The sequence below is a fragment of the Chrysemys picta genome, chromosome 6, assembly GCF_011386835.1.
Source record: "Chrysemys picta bellii isolate R12L10 chromosome 6, ASM1138683v2, whole genome shotgun sequence".
Taxonomy (NCBI): domain Eukaryota; kingdom Metazoa; phylum Chordata; order Testudines; family Emydidae; genus Chrysemys; species Chrysemys picta.
In genome coordinates this window covers 90,327,210-90,344,742 of record NC_088796.1, presented here as the reverse complement: position 1 = coordinate 90,344,742, position 17,533 = coordinate 90,327,210, and the positions used below count along the sequence as shown (strand labels likewise).

Below are 17,533 nucleotides of genomic sequence, written 5' to 3'. Positions count from 1 at the left end.
GATATTGTAATAAATCTAGAATTTGGATTGGAAATCAAGTTAGCTTAACTTCAAATGCACAGTGCTACCCAAGCAACCAAACAGTTTTTAAAGGTCTGTCTCTTTTTTTGCAGTTAAGTTTTACCATTGACATAACAGCTGAAGCAACTGTCAGAAGAATGGTGGCCAGGTAGATCACTGTAAATTAACCCTCACATTCTTTTTACTCCCATATTGCACATTAGTGAAATGTCAATATAGGCCATAAATGCCAATTAGTGAATAACATCAAGACAATACAAAGACAACCAATAAATGGCTGCTTTGTGGGACTTAAAGAAAGTCTTGTAGTCCCTCTTATATTTACCAATAAAAACCAGGAATATCTCATGTAGTGGGAGAGGAAAAATTAAGAATGTTTTATTCACACCAGCTCTAATTTCACTCAAATATTTATACTAATCAGAATTTAATCATTTATTTAGCATATTTGTTTTTTCCTCCCTGTGTCACTGCTACCCTTGTCTCAGGCTCTCTTAATTCTATTTTCATATATAGATTGCCAGAACCCATTCAAAGCTCATAATTCTTCCATTTCTCTGCTGAGTAGTTCCAAGTCTTCCATTCAAACCCATTCAATACATCTAAAACTAAGAGGGACAAATGCAATTTCTACTATATGAGGAAATATATACACCATGCACAATGTGCCGTGGAACCAGATCTGATATAAAGTAGGTAAAACATCTTTTAAAACTTGCAACAGGTTTTAAAGATCATTATAAATTAATACCCATTATGCTTGGATAAGTAAATAAACCTCCCACCCAATCCTACAGAAATCTACAGAGCATCTAGTGACACTTAGTAGTGACTGAATCATTCTATCCTACATTTTAGTCTGCTTTTTGAGCCCATATGGACACGGTTTGTTTGTTTTTGGTGTGTAAAATACAAAGCAAAATCAAATCAGATCTATTTAAATGCAGGCTAACGCACAAGAGAGTTTGAGGTATATGATAAAGGCTCAGTATGTGTCTTTAACAGGTGTGTTTCATATAGCTGGTACTGTGATGTAGAAAACTGAAATTAAGGTTTTTAATACATTTACTGTATTTCCATGTATTGCTTTAGCATACATGTATTAAGTTATGAATAATAAATACATTTATATAAAATTTAACATTACTAAGCCTCAATTATTTAGACTTACAGTGTAGTAAAAACTCCTAACCAAAACCACCAACCAATTAAAAAAAACAAAAACAAACCTCCAAATCCCGTATATCACAATTCTACAGAACAATATGTAATAAGTCCAGTTTTCAAGGATACAATTATATAGGCCATTACGGGGCTGCAAAATGGTTCATCAATACGGTTATAATACAGTTTTGTGCAATCTATACAGAAAAGACCAACAATTGTGTTATAAGACAATTAGACAGAGCTGTTACATGTTACAACATGGTCTCCTGACATGGTAAAATTTGCTCTGCAGAAAGGCCTTTAATGGCCTGAAGCATGGGAAAATGAAGTTCTCTTTCTCTCAGTGGTCATGTACTGTGTACTGGAGGCTTCAATCCAAGATTCCTTAAGTATATCAGCAAATAATCTCAGTTCAGACTGGAGAGATTTACTGTTGCTAAGTGCAGCAAATAATTCAGGACAAAGTTTTCAAATATGGGTGCTTAAAGTTAGGTCCCTACATAAAAATGGCCTGGTTTTCAAAAGTGCTGAGCTCTGAGGTGCTTATCACCTTTGAAAGTCAGGTCACTTTTACTTAGGAGCCTAAATATGAATGTAGGTGCCTAACCTATAGCACTCAAATTCAAAAACCTTGGCCTCTGCCTTCAAGTCAGCTCAGCTAACTAGCTTCTTGTCAATGATCACTGCTCTCTTACAAAACACTATTCAACTTATTATCCAGAACTAAACAAACTAGTTGTAAAGCAATGGATCTGTGTACTCTCTACTCTGAAGTAAATTTGGATTTTAAAAGAATGATTTATATTTCCTTCTAAATGAAAAGTTGTGAACCATTATTACCAATAACAATGTATTATACTGTACTGCTGGCTTACCTTAAGATGCTGAATTTTTGGTCCTATATTTTACCATTTCAATAGTACACAAACATCACACTTCAAAGCTAGATATGTCAAATGTTTAAAAAAAAAAAAAAAAGCCCACAAACAAAAAACACAAAAAGTGAAATAAGTAATTGCATCTATTTCACAAATAAGGCATAATACTTGTTTCGCACAGAGCTTAAAAATTTTTTATATAAATATGTAAAGAAAAAGACTTTAAAACAGTTTTTAAGGCATGTTTGTCTCATGCAATAGAATTCTTACATAAGAGTAAGTAATTAAATACTGAGGGGAAAAAAATTATTTGAAATATTTACATATACCTTTTGAGGAACAAACGTAGTTTTAGACCCTGACTCTGATATCAAGCATATGCTATGTATAGATGGGAATTCAGTCACTGCCAATTACTAGGTGCAGGTCCAGTAGCCAAGCTTTATAACTACGTATTTTGCAAATTACCATGGACCTTAATGTGTTTATAAACCATTAAAGTGAAATTACCTTAGTCACAGAATATTCTTGTACAATTCAATAGTCTTCAATCTTCACTAACGTTAGCTTTTGAAAAACGCACCAGAACTTTTAGAGTTATTTGGAAAACCAAGGAATATAAAGTTTTTTTTTCTCTCAGGAATAAGAAGCTTTTTAATCATGTGCCTGTTTGTGGTTGTGCCAATAAGAAAGGGTCTCAGATTCTTTGAAACTGCATAAGCGCAACAAACACATATGATCTCTGGTGTTCTGAATATCAACAGTTACAGAACAATGGTTCATTCACCTGTGGCTGCTAGTTGACTAGTGCATGAATAAAGGAAATGTAATACAGTGATTCCAGTAGCATGTGTTGCTAAAAATGTGTCAAAGAATAACTATATCTTGAAGTCATTAGATTTTCTGGACATTTCAATGGAATCTGCAGCAACAGAATTGACACTGACTCCAAGGCTGGAGCGCCTCAGTGATAGTTCGGATGCAGGAATATGCCGTAATTCTCGGCGAGACAGTTTTACTGGAGTCACTCCTTGAAGCTGTGTTATGATCTCTTTTGTCTGAGAATGAGAGAATAGTTGAGGATGAGATTTTGAAGAGCGTACTTCATCTGGTCCTGCTTGGTCTTCAGTACTACTTGATAAACACCCTCTATTGTGTGCTAGCTCTGAAACATCTTCTTCAAGCTTGTATGAATTCTGCCACCACCTTAAACCACTTGCTGGGCTGTCTGTTTGTCTTAATTTTCCTGATTGTTTGTTGCTTTCAGGTTTGGACGTCAATTTGAATTCTTCTGAAGAAACTTCTGCTTCTTGGCTCAGTATCCTGTTAGCAGCAGAAGCATCTAAAAGGAAGTTTTCCGAGAAGCAAATGGTTAGGATACAATTCATATGAGAATCCTCCCAGTCAAGGAAACATTGTTTTACAGAACATTAACTAGGACATATAGTCTTAGGGCATTAACAAGATTAAATGTGAAAACTGGCCCCAATAATAACCATTCAACAGTGGTGTATGCAGTGTAGTTGTAGCTGTGTCGGTCCCAGGATATTAGAGAGACAAGGTGGGTGCGGTAATATCTTTTGTTGGACTAACTTTTGTTGGTGAGAGAGACAAGCTTTTGCACAACATTGCTGGCATTTTTTACAGCCTGCTAAACAAACATCTCATGTATAATGACAGAAGGTAACTAGCTGTTGCTGGCCTAGGTGGATGGAAGTAATTCTCAAACTTCATTGCATTGTGACCCCCTTCTGACAACAAAAATTACTACAAGACCTCAGGAGGGAGGACCGAAGACCAAGGCCACCCCGAGCTCCACTGCCCCAGGGGTGGGGGGCAAAGCTGAAGCCCAAAGGCTCCTGCCCTGGGCGGAGGATATGTAACCTTAGCCCTGGGTGGTGGGGCTTGGACTTCAGCCCTAGGCAGTGTGGCTTGGGCTTGAGCTTCAGACTTGCTGGGGCCCAGAGCCAACCCCAGCCTTGGCGACCCCACTAAAATGGGCTTGTGACCCACTTTGGGGTCCCGACCCATAGTTTGAGAACCCCTGGGTCTAGGCATTTATACCTGTCTCTTCACCATTTTAACTTGTAAGTGCACCTGACCTAATGGACTGATGCATAATGGGGTTAAGTTTTCAAAAGCAGCACCTAAAATTACTCTTGTAGATATGCAAGCAAATGCACAAATCTGCAAGTTCAATCATAATGTGCATGTTCATTTCTTAGACTTGTTTGAAAATCTGGCCAATAAATTTAAATCAGCAGAAAAAATAGATTTTATTCTGTTGCATGAACACATACAACAACAAATCCAAGAATAAACGAAAGGCAAGGTGAGAAGTTTAATGGTAATATTATAAGAAAACTGAACCACTATTGGATTTTGTATCATTCCCATAAAAAATGTATTTAGAAAAATTAGATTGTTCCAGGGCTCATGCATTTTTCTTTGATTACATGGCCAGGACTAGTTTTTGGAGAAATTCACTCGTCCTGAAAGATGTGCTTATCTAACAATTAAAAACCTCTATTATAGTCTTTTCCACATTCAATTAGAATCAGATCTCCTGTAATACTAGAATTTGTGGCTAATGTTCTATAGTGTAATGAACTTGTTGGCTCATTACACCACCTCAGATGAGCTAGAGGGAAAGGATTCGTCCATAAGAGCAGGTCCTCAAGGAATCCATTCTGAAGCACTTGGAGGAGAGGAAGGTGATCAGGAACAGTCAACATGGATTCACCAAGGGCAAGTCATGCCTGACCAACCTGATTGCCTTCTATGATGAGATAACTGGCTCTGTGGATATGGGGAAAGCAGTGGATGTGATATATCTTGACTTTAGCAAAGCTTTGATATGGTCTCCCACAGTATTCTTGCCAACAAGTTAAAAAAGTATGGATTGGATGAATGGACTATAAGGTGGATAGCAAGCTGGCTGGATTGTCGGGCTCAATGGGTAGTGATCAACGGCTCAATGTCTAGTTGGCAGCTGGTATCAAGCGGAGCGCCCCAGGGGTCGGTCCTGGGGCCGGTTTTTTGTTCAACGTCTTCATTAATGATCTGGATGATGGGATTAATTGCACCCTCAGCAAGTCGCAGATGACACTAAAATGGGGGGAGAGGTAGATATGCTGGAGTGTAGGGCTAGGGTCCAGAGTGTCCTAGACAAACTGGAGGATTGGGCCAAAAGAAATCTGATGAGGTTCAACAAGGACAAGTGCAGAGTCCTGCACTTAGGAAGGAAGAATCCCATGCACTACTACAGGCCGGGGACCAACTGGCTAAGCAGCAGTTCTGCAGAAAAGGACCTGGGGATTACAGTGGACGAGAAGCTGGATATGAGTCGACAGTGTGCCCTTGTTGCCAAGAAGTCCAACGATATATTGGGCTGTATTAGTAGGAGCATTGCCAGCAGATCAAGGGAAGTGATTATTCCCCTCTATTCGGCATTGGTGAGGCCACATCTGGAGTATTGCGTCCAGTTTTGGTCCCCTGACTACAGAAGAGGTGTGGACAAATTGGAGAGAGTCCAACGGAGGGCAACGAAAATGATTGGGGGCTGGGGCACGTGACTTATGAGGAGAGGCTGAGGTAATTGGAGTTATTTAGTCTGCAGAAGAAAAGAGTGAGGGGGGATTTGATAGCAACTGTCAACTACCTGAAAGGGGGTTCCAAAGAGGATGGAGCTAGGCTGTTCTCAGTGGTGGCAGATGACAGAACAAGAAGCGATGGTCTTAAGTTGCAGTGGGGGAGGTTTAGGTTGGATATTAGGAAACACTATTTCACTAGGAAGGTGGTGAAGCACTGGAATGGGTTACCTAGGGAGGTGGTGGAATCTCCATCCTTAGAGGTTTTTAAGGCCCGGGTTGACAAAGCCCTGGCTGGAATGATTTAGTTGGTTTTGGTCCTTGTAGCAGGGTGGACACCTGCTCCCGCCTGGAAGGGCCTGAGATAGCCCAGGGAGCAGGTAGCATGAAGGCTGAGCTGATTGAGGGAAGTGGCTGCAGCTGGGGCCACGCCCCAATCAGGCTTCAGCTGGCCTATATAAGAGGCTAGAGCTCAGTAGAGTCTCTCTCTGCCTTCAGAAAGAGAAGGGCCTGGCTGCAGGGAGCTAGACAGGGTACCTGAGTGGAGCAGGGCTGGGGAAAGGCTGAGGAGCTGCAGCCTGGATAGCCCCAGGCTGTGGCCTGGTAATAGGCCAAGGGGTCCTGGGGGTTGCAGAGGGCAGCCCAGGGCTAGGCCAAGGCAGCAGGTCCAAACCCAACCTTGCAGATGATGAGTGGCCTATACTGCAGTCTGCCCCAGAGAGTGGGGGCTAGCTGGTGACTGGCAGTGGCCTTATCCTGAGGTGAGGTGGGGTTAGTGGGTGGGGGTTCCCCTGGGAGGGGAGACCTAGCATATGTATGGGTATTGCCAGGGGGCAGCACCCAGAGCAAGGGGCACCGGGGTCCTGGGAGAGACACGGGGGCCAGAGAAGAGGAAAGGCGGATCACTGGCCTGCAGAGGGCGCTCCAGAGACTGGTGAGCCAATTCCCTGGACGACCAGCAGGAGGTGCCGCAGGGGTGAGTCTGGACCCTCTTACAGTCCTGCTTTGAGCAGGGGATTGGACTAGATGACCTCCTGAGCTCTCTTCCAACCCTAATATTCTGTGATTCTATGATAAGACACTCAAGGGACAAGTGGGGAGACAGGGACCCAGATCAGCATACAGCCAAAAGGAGGCACTATGTTACCCAGAATGGCCCAGAAAAGGTGACATTTTGGAAGCAGAACTGATCGGGCTCAGGGAGAAACAGAGGACCAGTGAGCAGCAGGCTAGAATCAGTGATCTGGTTCTCTGGAGGGATGGTCAGGGGGAGTAGCCTGTAACCAGAAGACATGAGGCCGGCAACCACTTAAACAGGATTACAAAAAGACAACATGAGGAGGGCCCCCAACTAGGCACGCTATAGGAGTGAACATTGGCCAGTAGGATACACAGGCCAATACTTAATTACCCTCTAATGGTAGGATGGACTAGAAAGGGCACCCTAGGTAATAGGCCTGAGAAGCTCCTCCACTGTACGGTTGCCTTTGGTTCCCCCTCTGCTGGGCTGTACTCTAGAGCCAAGTTAGGAACAAATGTGTTTATCTTTTTATTGTATTTGTTTAAACCATGATACCTAGGGTATCTACATCCTTTCTACTAGACCTAGTAAAGATTCCTTTTTTACTTACTAGAAGTCTCTGAGTATTCAATGGGAACCCACCAAGAGGTAAGTAATATCTGTGTAGCATAATACTTGAAGCAGCTACAGTGCTTGCCTCAGAGTCAGTGGTACACATCACATGCTACCACATATCTAAAAAAGGGACTGGTCTACCTCAACATTTACAATAACATCCTGCAGTGGGCTCAACTACAGTACCATTTGAAAGCTTTCAATTAGTAAAAATCCTTTGTTTTTAACTCTATTTGAGACAGTGAATACTAAAATGTTAGAAGCCAGAAAAGCAAGATAATAATCTGATGCAATTTTAGAGGTATAACATATTGCAGACTATTGAGACTGGAAACAAATGCCTTCTTTCACTTGAAAGCAATGGAAACAATAAATCTTCCTGGACAGATATCACCATTAAAAATTAAACTGAGGAAAAACTGCTTTGCTCAAGTCTTCTCAAATGTAAAAAGTTCAAAGCTTGAGACTCTCTGCATTAGCTGTTTTTGAAATGTTACTATTACAAGTTGTATATTGTTTCTATTGTGACTACAATACATACTTTTAGTTGGTGCCACCAGCTGATAAAATGACTCTCCCACCAGCTCCTTCAGTTTCTTCTTTAGTTCTCTGCTGGTTTTCTTATAGAAGAACAAGTCTTTTTCCAATTGTTGGACTTTAGCTTCATACAGTTTAAGGGTTTCTGCAATACTTTCACCATCTTGTTCTAAGATAACAACATTAATTTTAGCTTCAAAATGTTTATTTCATTTTTACAGATGCAAAGAATAATGCAGAATCCAAAATTACAGACTACATCCTACAGCCCACTGCTAGTTTCCCCCCAAAAGTTTAGAATTCGCATTGTAAAAGTTATAATTTACTTCTTAACAGGATTCCGCTGCACAGCAGCAGAAAATGGGAGAATCCAAGTGTCTCCTGGAAGTTGAAGGTACCCAGCTAGGAAACACTTAGCACCTTAAAAGATTGGACTCAAAGCCCATGTCTCCACAGTTTGAAGATTTTGGCCCAAGACCTGCTCACTTTACTCACACAAGTAGTTCCGCACAAATGACCACTGATTCTGGGTATCCAACAGGAGACACCTGGGACTTGACTATTCACAAATATAACTGAAATCAAGTATTGTTGATATGCGGTATGTCTGGCAAGACCAAAAAAAAAAAAAAAAAAAAAAAAAAAAAGGAAAAACCAAGGTGTCTCAAGCTGTGTACCCAAAAATCAGCGCCTACTTTTGACCACTGACTTTTTAGGGAGAATTCTGAGAGTAACACATGCAAAATATGGTCTTTTAATTCTCATTTATATCAACAAGTTCCACAGTTTTTAAAAAGGTCATTCAATTTCCTGTGTCTAGTGTAAAAACGGAGTTTTCCTTTCATACCAGAACTTTTATTGTGACTGTGCCCCAACGTTCTATCATGCAATAGAATTAGGGCTTGTCTACATTTATAGTGGTGCAATGGCGCAGCTGCACCAGTGCCGCTGTGGCACTTAGGCCTTGGCTACACTGGCGCTGTACAGAGCTGCAACTTGCTGTGCTCAGGGGTGTGAAAAAACACGCCCCTGAGCACAGCGAGTACAGCGCTGTAAAGCGCCAGTGTAATCAGTGCCTGCAGCACTGCACGCTCGCTCGCAGCGCTGCAAGCTACTCCCCTCGGAGGGGTGGAGTACATACAGCGCTGCGAGAGGTCTCTCGCGGCGCGACTACACTCGCACTTCACAGCGCTGCCACCCGAGTGTAGCCAAGGCCTAAGTGAAGACACTGCCTTCGCCGAGGGGAGAGCTTTTCCTGTTGGCATAGGTACTCCACTTCCCCGAGCAGCGGTAGCTATGTTGACTGAAGAAGCCCTCCCGTTGACATAGCGCTGTCTGCACCAGGAGTTACGTCAGTATATTTTTATCATTGTATATAATTATAATTGCATTGCTCACAGGTGTGGAAAATCCACATCCCTGAGCAATGTAGTTATACTAACATAAGTTTGTAGTGTAGACCAGGGCTTATTAATAATACAACTATATGTTGTGGATACACATGTATGAAGTTTCAACTGAAATGCAATATTTTTTAATAGCGAATAAATAGTGTTTGTCAGTACAGACCCTAAGAAGCAAATACCTTTGAAATGATGCAATATTAACTGTATCTTTTGTTCATGTTCTTTCTGCTGGAGGGTTAGTCGCCTGTCACACTGCAGCGTGAGGTGTTCGAGTGCCGATTCCAGTTCACGTATTATGTTTTCTTGTTCTGTGACTCTCATTTCCAGCTCTTCAGTCTGCAGCTGTAATTTACGTTCTGCCTCACGTAGGCTAACAACCTAATAAAGAAATATTCTTATTTTGATTAACAAATAATTCCTAGTAATGGGTAATCGAAACAGGCTCAGCCAATGCCCTTTTTGAATAAAAAGGAGAAAATCTTGAAGGATGTACTTTTTTTTAAATAACATTTTATTGTACTTACTGGATGCATATAATATTCATTAACCCATGGGGAATAAGTCTTTAAGCCATACACACATTGATTGGAAAAAAAATGGTCTAGACTGCACATCCACAGCAAGAGTATGAAAGGCTTACTATAGAGAAGGCTCCTCCTTGCTCCTGGTGGATTCCACAAACATGAAAATTGCTGCACTTTTTTTTTTTAATTATGTGTCTAGCCCATACGGTTATGAAGAACCTTAACAATATGAACCAAATGTAAATTAATGTTGTGTTGTCTTCCTCATTTTGTAAATGCCTGTAACAATATGAGGTGTGACCTGTCTATCCAGCTAAATGGATTGTTTACTCTGAAACTTAAAAACAACAATTTAAATGTCAAGGTGGTTAGGCATTTCACTGCTACTAATCTTAACAAAAATATCTAGCTAATGTACTTCTCCTAATCTCAAACTGCCTCCCACACCTCAGGTAGCAAAAGCCCCAGTTGTCACCTACTCAGCTGCCAAAACCTCCAGCTTGTTTCATGAAAACTTGTGAAGCAGTTATATGTTGTCAATAAAGAAATCTGTAGTATACTGTAAACTGAAAAAACAGAGCCAGCATAAAATAAACTGAATGTAGTATTAAAATATATACAGGTGCTAAATGCAATGACTATTAATTTTCAGATTTAATTAATTTAAAAAATGTAAATTAAAAAGTGAACTGCGACAGAATTTGCAGTCTGTCACACCGACATATTGCAGTATCCAGGTGTCTTGCCACAAAATCAAATCAAACCAGAGAACAGGATGAGTTATTTCTTGGATACCTGGCTGTAATGTATGGAAAGAAAAATTGGGTTCTTATGGGGAACTTCAATTTAGGAGATGTATGCTGGAGGTGTCATGCAGCCAGTAGTAAATCCTCATCAAGTTTCTAAATATTATAGGTTTCAGAGTGGTAGCCATGTTAGTCTGTATCAGCAAAAAGAACGAGGAGTACTTGTGGCACCTTACAGATAAATTTATTTGGGCATAATTTGTTAGTTAGTCTCTAAGGTGCCACAAGTACTCCTCGTTCTTTTTTCTAAATACATCTCTACCCCGATATAACGCTGTCCTTGGGAGCCAAAAAATCTTACCGTGTTATAGGTGAAACCGCATTATATCGGACTTGCTTTGATCCACCGGAGCGCTACTTTACTGCGTTATATCCGAATTTGTGTTATATCGTGTCGTGTTATATCAGGGTAGAGGTGTATTATAGATTATAAATTTTCTAACATAAAAGGAATTGCTGCCAACATGAAGTAACTGTTTTGGACCTCATGACACAAAGATTAATTAATTACTGGACAGGAAGTTGGTCCCTAGGCAACCACCAACAATCATGACCTGATTACATTCCATATGTACAAACAGCCTCAAAAAGGGGCTGATTTCCTAAAGCTGAGAAAAATTATGAGCAAAATTGATTGGGAGGAAAAATAAATAAAAAAAAAAGTGAATGAAAATTGGGAATTTTCTAAGAAGAGTTTATTAGGTGTCCAAGAGAGTTTATTAGGTGGTCAAAAAGCCATGATTCCACAATCAAAGAGAACAATTTTGGCTAAAGGAAAATCCTGATTCAGTGGCAAAAGTGAAGGAAACAATTAGAAATAAGTTGTATATAACAAATGGGAAAAGTGGGAAATACATAGAATAGCAATCGATATAAGTTAGGAGTTAGGAAATGCAGAAAATTGATATCAGAGGCTAAAGATATCAGGGAAGAATCCATTGCTAGTAGGTCCAAGGACAATAAAGCGTTTTAAGTATATTAAAAACAAATGGGGGGGGGGGGGGGAGGGATAGCTCAGTGGTTTGAGCATTGGCCTGCTAAACCCAGGGTTGTGAGTTCAATCCTTGAGGGGGCCACTTGGGAATCTGGGGCAAAATCAGTACTTGGACACTGCTAGTGAAGGCTGGGGGCTGGACTAGATGACCTTTCAAGGTCCCTTCCAGTTCTAGGAGATGGGATATCTCCATAAAAGAAATCCTAGCAATGATATAGACTCATTACTAGATGGAGATAGTAAAATTGTTAATAATGATACAAAAAAAGACAGAAGTGTTCAATAAATATTTCTGTTCTGTATTTGGTAAGAAACAGGATGCACTCATCTCAAATGAGGATGATTAAGTATTCTCAAGTTCACTAGTAACTGAAGGATGTTTGACATCATCTAGAGATAAACATTTTAAAATCAGTAACTCAGATAATTTGCAGCCCAGAGCTCTAACAGAATTGTTCAGAAGGTCTCTGGCCCACTGATGTTAATTTTTAATAAATCTTGCAATGCCAGGTTAATTCTAAAAGACTGGAAGAGTGCTAATGTTGCACCAATATTCAAAATGGGATGACCAAGATAACTATCAGCCAGTTATTCTGACATCAATCCCAGACAAAATAATGGAAAACACAGTTATTAAAGAGTCAATCAATCTCGCTCTCTGGCCCAATGAATATTTAAATATTTATGCACAGTAGAACAACTTCAATAGGAGAGAGAGAGCCCAATCCCAGAATAACCTATAGCCCAGTGGTTAGGGAACTCTCCAAGAGGTAGGAGACTCAAATCCCTACTCCACATTAGGCAGAGGGGTGAACTGAACTTGGGTCTCTCACATCTGGGGTGATTGCTCTAACTACTGGGCTAAAAGTTATAAGGTGGCGGGCACCCACCATCATTACCTCTTGCTCTTCACTTTTCTTGAGAAAGGTGCCTAAGCCAGGTCAGCCCCAACTCCAAGTAGAGATAAGCACCTATGGTCTTTTTCAGGAGTTTCACCCCTCTCCTTAGCACTGGCTAGTTTAGTCTGTTCCCAACTCATTGTGCATGCTTTTGTGATTTCCATTTTCTACGCACCTAAGTCTGCCCATGCACTGTTTAGGGAGCGTGGATGCCTAACTCATGGTTGTGAATTCCATTATGTGCCAGGGCACCTAAAAGAAGTTGGGCACTGCAACACCCAGTGCTGCAACACCTAAATCATTTAGTTCCTTGCTGCTAGAAGGATCAGGACCACATTGGGAAAGGGAGGGAACCCTTACCTCCACATCTGAAAGTAAACACTGTGTAGGCTGGCAACATCTGAAAGGAGGCTGACAAACCTGACCTGTAAATAGTATTGAACTTTTACATAAGTGAGAAACACTGCACAGTATGTGGCTCAATAAAGGGGAGACCGAGCCTAACTTCAGCCATCGTCACTGAAAACACAACTTTTAAAATGAAATTTTGTTCTTTTTGGGGGGGAGAGGGATAGTTCTAAGCAATTTAACGGTTTCATTTTATTACCTGTGACACCAGTGAAAAATAAAATTCAATTTAATATTATTCATCAGCCAAAACACACCTTGTTGAAGTATTTGAAGAGAATTGCTCTAAGCTCAGTAGCAGACAGGGAAACTAGTTTTCCCATTACATTGGCCTCGCTCTGTGTAAGGATTTGAGATGAGCCTCTAAGTGAGAGCTGGCGATTCTGAATATTTTCATTCTTGTAGTCAATGGCAGCCTCCAACGCTTCAATCCCTTCTTCCAGTTGGAAAAGGACATGTTCTTCCTACAAATAAAAGCAGAAATGAGGTGCCACTCTCCATTTCAATTAAAAAGCTAGGCAAGAGTCACTATACCCAACTGTTAATATGTTAATTAATTTTATTATATAGACTCTGACTGTTCTGAGAGAAAATGCAGTAACATACTACAAATTGAGAAAAATATTTAAAAAAAAATAAGTGATATTTTTCTTCTTTTTCACTGTGGGTTAAATACAGTACATTACTGAGTGGAGGGCTCATGAAAGGGTCTATACACTGTAAGAGGGAACTTACTTCACCCCAATTTAAGTTAATTATGCTGATTGGCAGAATTTCTACCTCACACTGTGCTGGAGTCTGGGAATATCCCTAGCAAAATACCTTATTGTCACAATGGAAATTTGGGGATATTTCAGGTGAGGTTTCCTTCTCACAAAACCCAGTGAAAAGTCAAGCGAAGCCCTTATTAATGGATAAATCTCCTCAAGCAATGTCCTAACATAATAAGAACCAGCTGCGAAAAACTGGTAGTCATCCACTGAAGTTTTTCTAAACAGTAGGAATTTTTAATTATATGGTTATTTAGATAACTGGTAGGTGTGGGTATTCCAAGAAAGCAGCACATAAAAAAATAACTTTAAAAGATCTTGATCTTCTTAATAGAAAGTACATTTATAGTAGTAGTCACTATAAATATGCATAACTGGGTGTGTACATTATATACATAATCTTAATTAATAGAAAATCATGGGAGCTACAATTTTCTACCTTTAATTCTCTGTTTTAAGTAGAAAGGAACTTAGTAGCTAACTTATTAGGATCCTGAAATAGAGTGACAGTCTGCAAATGTGTATCTTTTTAGCATAGTGAAGATGAAGCTACATCAGGAGAAGGAAAATGAAAATGAAACACAAAAAGACAGAACAATGCTTTTTATTAGTTTTGTTTTTTTAGTGTGTGGGTGGTGGGAAAGGAAACGGAATGTGCCTAGCTGTCTTGAAAGTTTTAACTAGGCTTTGTCCTGCAGTGAGAGACAAATTTGGAGGCAGTTTTGTCTCTTGCTTCCCATGACAGATGTCAGACCACTGTGTCATGAGGGTGATGTATTTTTAATAAGCGTTTCCTGCTGGCCAATCCAGAACAGTACTGATGTCAGTTTCAGTGGCAGCTATTAGACAGCTGTCTCTAAGGCCTAATCTACACAAGAAATTACACTGATTTAACTAAAGATTTAAGTCACGCAGGTTTGAAAGTCTTATTTCAGTTTAAAGACAGAATTGTGATGGTCATCTAGAAAGGAGAAGCACTAGGGGCTCAAGGAAGAAAAACAGTATGCCACAGATAAAAGAACAAGGGAGGGTTGTCAGGACACCAGCTGGAAGAGACCTCCAAACCTAAACTTTCTTCTCTAGCAAACCAGGCTACTACTGTTGTACTTTAATTCCTTTGAATTTCCTAATTAAAAATTTAATATTTTAACAAAAACAGTTCCAATTTCTCAATTCTAGTTTATCTGATATTTGGAAATATGTTTAGATCATGATTAGTGTGTTATATTATAAAATAGTAACTAACAGTAGCTAATGGCTGTTTTTACTTACTTCAGGGGACAACACTCTACCATCTTTAAGTTTTTCATCCACACTATTTCTTCTTCTGAGCAGCTGGTCCCTTTCTTTCTGAAGAACCTGAACTTCTTCCAAAATCTGTCTCTTCTCTTCACTGGCACTGGTCTGGAGCTGCACACTTTTATCACACAATTCCTTGTCCAACATACTCAGGCGGGTAGAGAATTTCAAGCTATCTTTGTTTAAAGCCTAAAAAAACCCCAAATCCACAAATGATACAAAAATGCTACCCATAATTAACCAAACTGTACATACTTTAGATTGCAGGCCCTTCAGGGTAGGAACGGTCTCTTTTCCATGTTTGTAGAGCACCTAGCACAATGGGGCCCCAATGCTATTTGGGCACTATCATAATATAAATATTTACTACTAGCTATAAAAGTGAAGAAACACTCAACTTCAACTTTCTACATACAGAAAGTTAAATCATAATTTAGTCATCCCCTGTTATAAAGACACCTGCTATTAAGAAATCTGTGTTTAAATTTCTATTCATTTTTGCTTTTAAAGCCAAATAATAGCCAAAAAAGATATTTTGTTTTCAAATTGCAAAGGGATCAACCAAATTTTACAAAGTATAATACTTTGCACTTACATAAAGGAATTTGACTCCAGAACTCAAAAAAGTGTTTTACAGAAGGTGAAGAAATATTATTCTACATTATCCCCAATTTAAAAAGTCAGAGAAATGGAGGTACAGAAAAACAGATTAGCTTGCTTGAGATTACAGTGACAATACCAGGGATAGAAATCAGATTACATGAGACCCATACTGCTGCTTCTCTTTCTAATATGTTTTATCTGGACTCTCAAACAATGGTACTGTAATAATAGCTAAACAGTATTATATAGAGCACCTGGCTAGATCTTAGTTTCTTGATTTCCAAATGGCTCTTCTCTTGTAACAATGCTTCTTTCTTGTTTATGATAGCTTCTCTTTTCTTTAAGTCTTCTTCCAGTTCTGCTAATTCTTGATGTTGATGCAGAATCTTCTCTAGTTCTTCATCTAACCATTTCCTTTGCTCTTCCTGTTTCTACATTTCAAAAAATAATTCAGAGATACATAGTATTAGTCAGGGCTCAAAAGTACCTCCTTTGTGCAGCATTCTTTAAGTACAGTATTTTCTCATCTAGAATAATAATTCTGTCAATTTCAGATTTCTATAACTTAATCCAAAATTGACATTCTTAGTGTTAACAGTAACTCTACAACAGAATCTTGATTTGGAACTCAAGATAATTAAGTTATTTGGTTGGAGAAATTTGGAAAACCACAGCAGTATTACATTGCAAAGTCTGCAATGCACATGTCCGTATAAGACAGCCCTTGCTGAAATACATGTTATTTTCCTAATAACACTTGTATAGCTCAGGTACAGGGTGTTACATTACATTTCATCGAGACTATTTACTTGTCAGAAAACAGCAATTGAGAAGAAAATGAGAAGCTAAAAGCTACATTAACAACCAAAGTCAGAAAACTAGTGCACTGGTCCTACATCAAGGTCTGCTAGCTTGGACCTTATGCCCAAGTGAAGTCCTACTGAAGGCTTGTTTTGAACAGGTTTAATCAATGTTAGGGGACTGGAGAGCTCCAACAGGCCACCCCTTAGATGCTCCTATGTCCCCAGGGTGAGGCACCTTTGTCCTCCTTATTTTAATGTTTATCTTATTAGCATGCATTTCACATTTTCTGGCAGTAGAGGGAACCATGATTGGGCATGTCTGGACATGCTGTGTATGTGACATAAAAACACAAGGACGACCGTAGTGGCTCAGACCAAAAGTCCATCTAGCCCAGTATCCTGTTTTCCGACAGGGGCCAATGCTGGGTCCTTCAAGTGATTCGGTCGCCCATTTCCAGCTTCTGGCAAACAGAGGCTAAAAGACACTATCCCTGTCCATTCTGGCCAATAGCCATTGATGGCTCCATGAATTTATCTAGTTCTTTTTTTAACCTTGTTATACTCTAGGGCCTGGTCTACAGGGGGGGGGGGGGGGGAATTCGATCTAAGATACGCAACTTCAGCTACGAGATTAGCGTAGCTGAAGTCGACGTATCTTAGATTAGGGTTACCATACGTCCGGTTTTTCCCGGACATGTCCGGCTTTTCGGCAATCAAACCCCCGTCCAGGGGGAATTGCCAAAAAGCCGAACATGTCCGGGAAAATGCCGGCCGGGCACTTCCCCTCCCGCGGCGGCTCTGCTCCTCCCCTGACTCTTCGGCTCTGTTTAAGAGCCGAGCTGCCCGAGCGCTATGGGCTTCAGGCAGCCCCCTTGCCTCCGGACCCCAGCCGCCGGCCGGGCACTTCCCCTCCTGGGCTCCGGTGGCGCAGGGTCCGGAGGCACGGGGGCTGCCCGAAGCCGGTAGCACTGGGGCAGCTCGGCTCTTAAACAGAGCTGAAGAGTCAGGGGAGGAGCAGAGCCTCCGGCCGCGGCGGCTCTGCTCCTCCCCAACTCTGTTTAAGAGCTGAGCGCTACCGGCTTCGGGCAGCCCCCATGCCTCCGGACCCTGCACCGCCGGAGCCCGGGAGGGGAAGTGCCCGGCTGGGGGCGCAGGGTCCGGAGACAAGGGAGCTGCCCGAAGCCCAAGCGCT

The 17,533-nt window shown here is 40.7% G+C and overlaps 1 protein-coding gene across 4 annotated transcripts in view; it reads right to left on the bottom strand.

Moving 5' to 3' along the window:
- Positions 1 to 1,063: 1,063 nt before the first annotated feature.
- KIF27 (kinesin family member 27) overlaps positions 1,064 to 17,533 on the bottom strand; it is a 45,116-nt gene continuing 28,646 nt past the window's right edge. For all 4 annotated transcript variants that reach the window (XM_005296818.5, XM_005296817.5, XM_065599439.1 and 1 more), the window contains 6 exons: positions 15,793 to 15,969; positions 14,909 to 15,124; positions 13,124 to 13,330; positions 9,415 to 9,613; positions 7,834 to 7,998; positions 1,064 to 3,408 (listed from right to left, as the gene is read on the bottom strand). In XM_005296818.5, the coding sequence (XP_005296875.2) occupies positions 2,945 to 3,408; positions 7,834 to 7,998; positions 9,415 to 9,613; positions 13,124 to 13,330; positions 14,909 to 15,124; positions 15,793 to 15,969 (1,428 nt within the window). In that variant the 3' untranslated portion in view covers positions 1,064 to 2,944. The remainder of the gene's footprint in view (positions 3,409 to 7,833; positions 7,999 to 9,414; positions 9,614 to 13,123; positions 13,331 to 14,908; positions 15,125 to 15,792; positions 15,970 to 17,533) is intronic.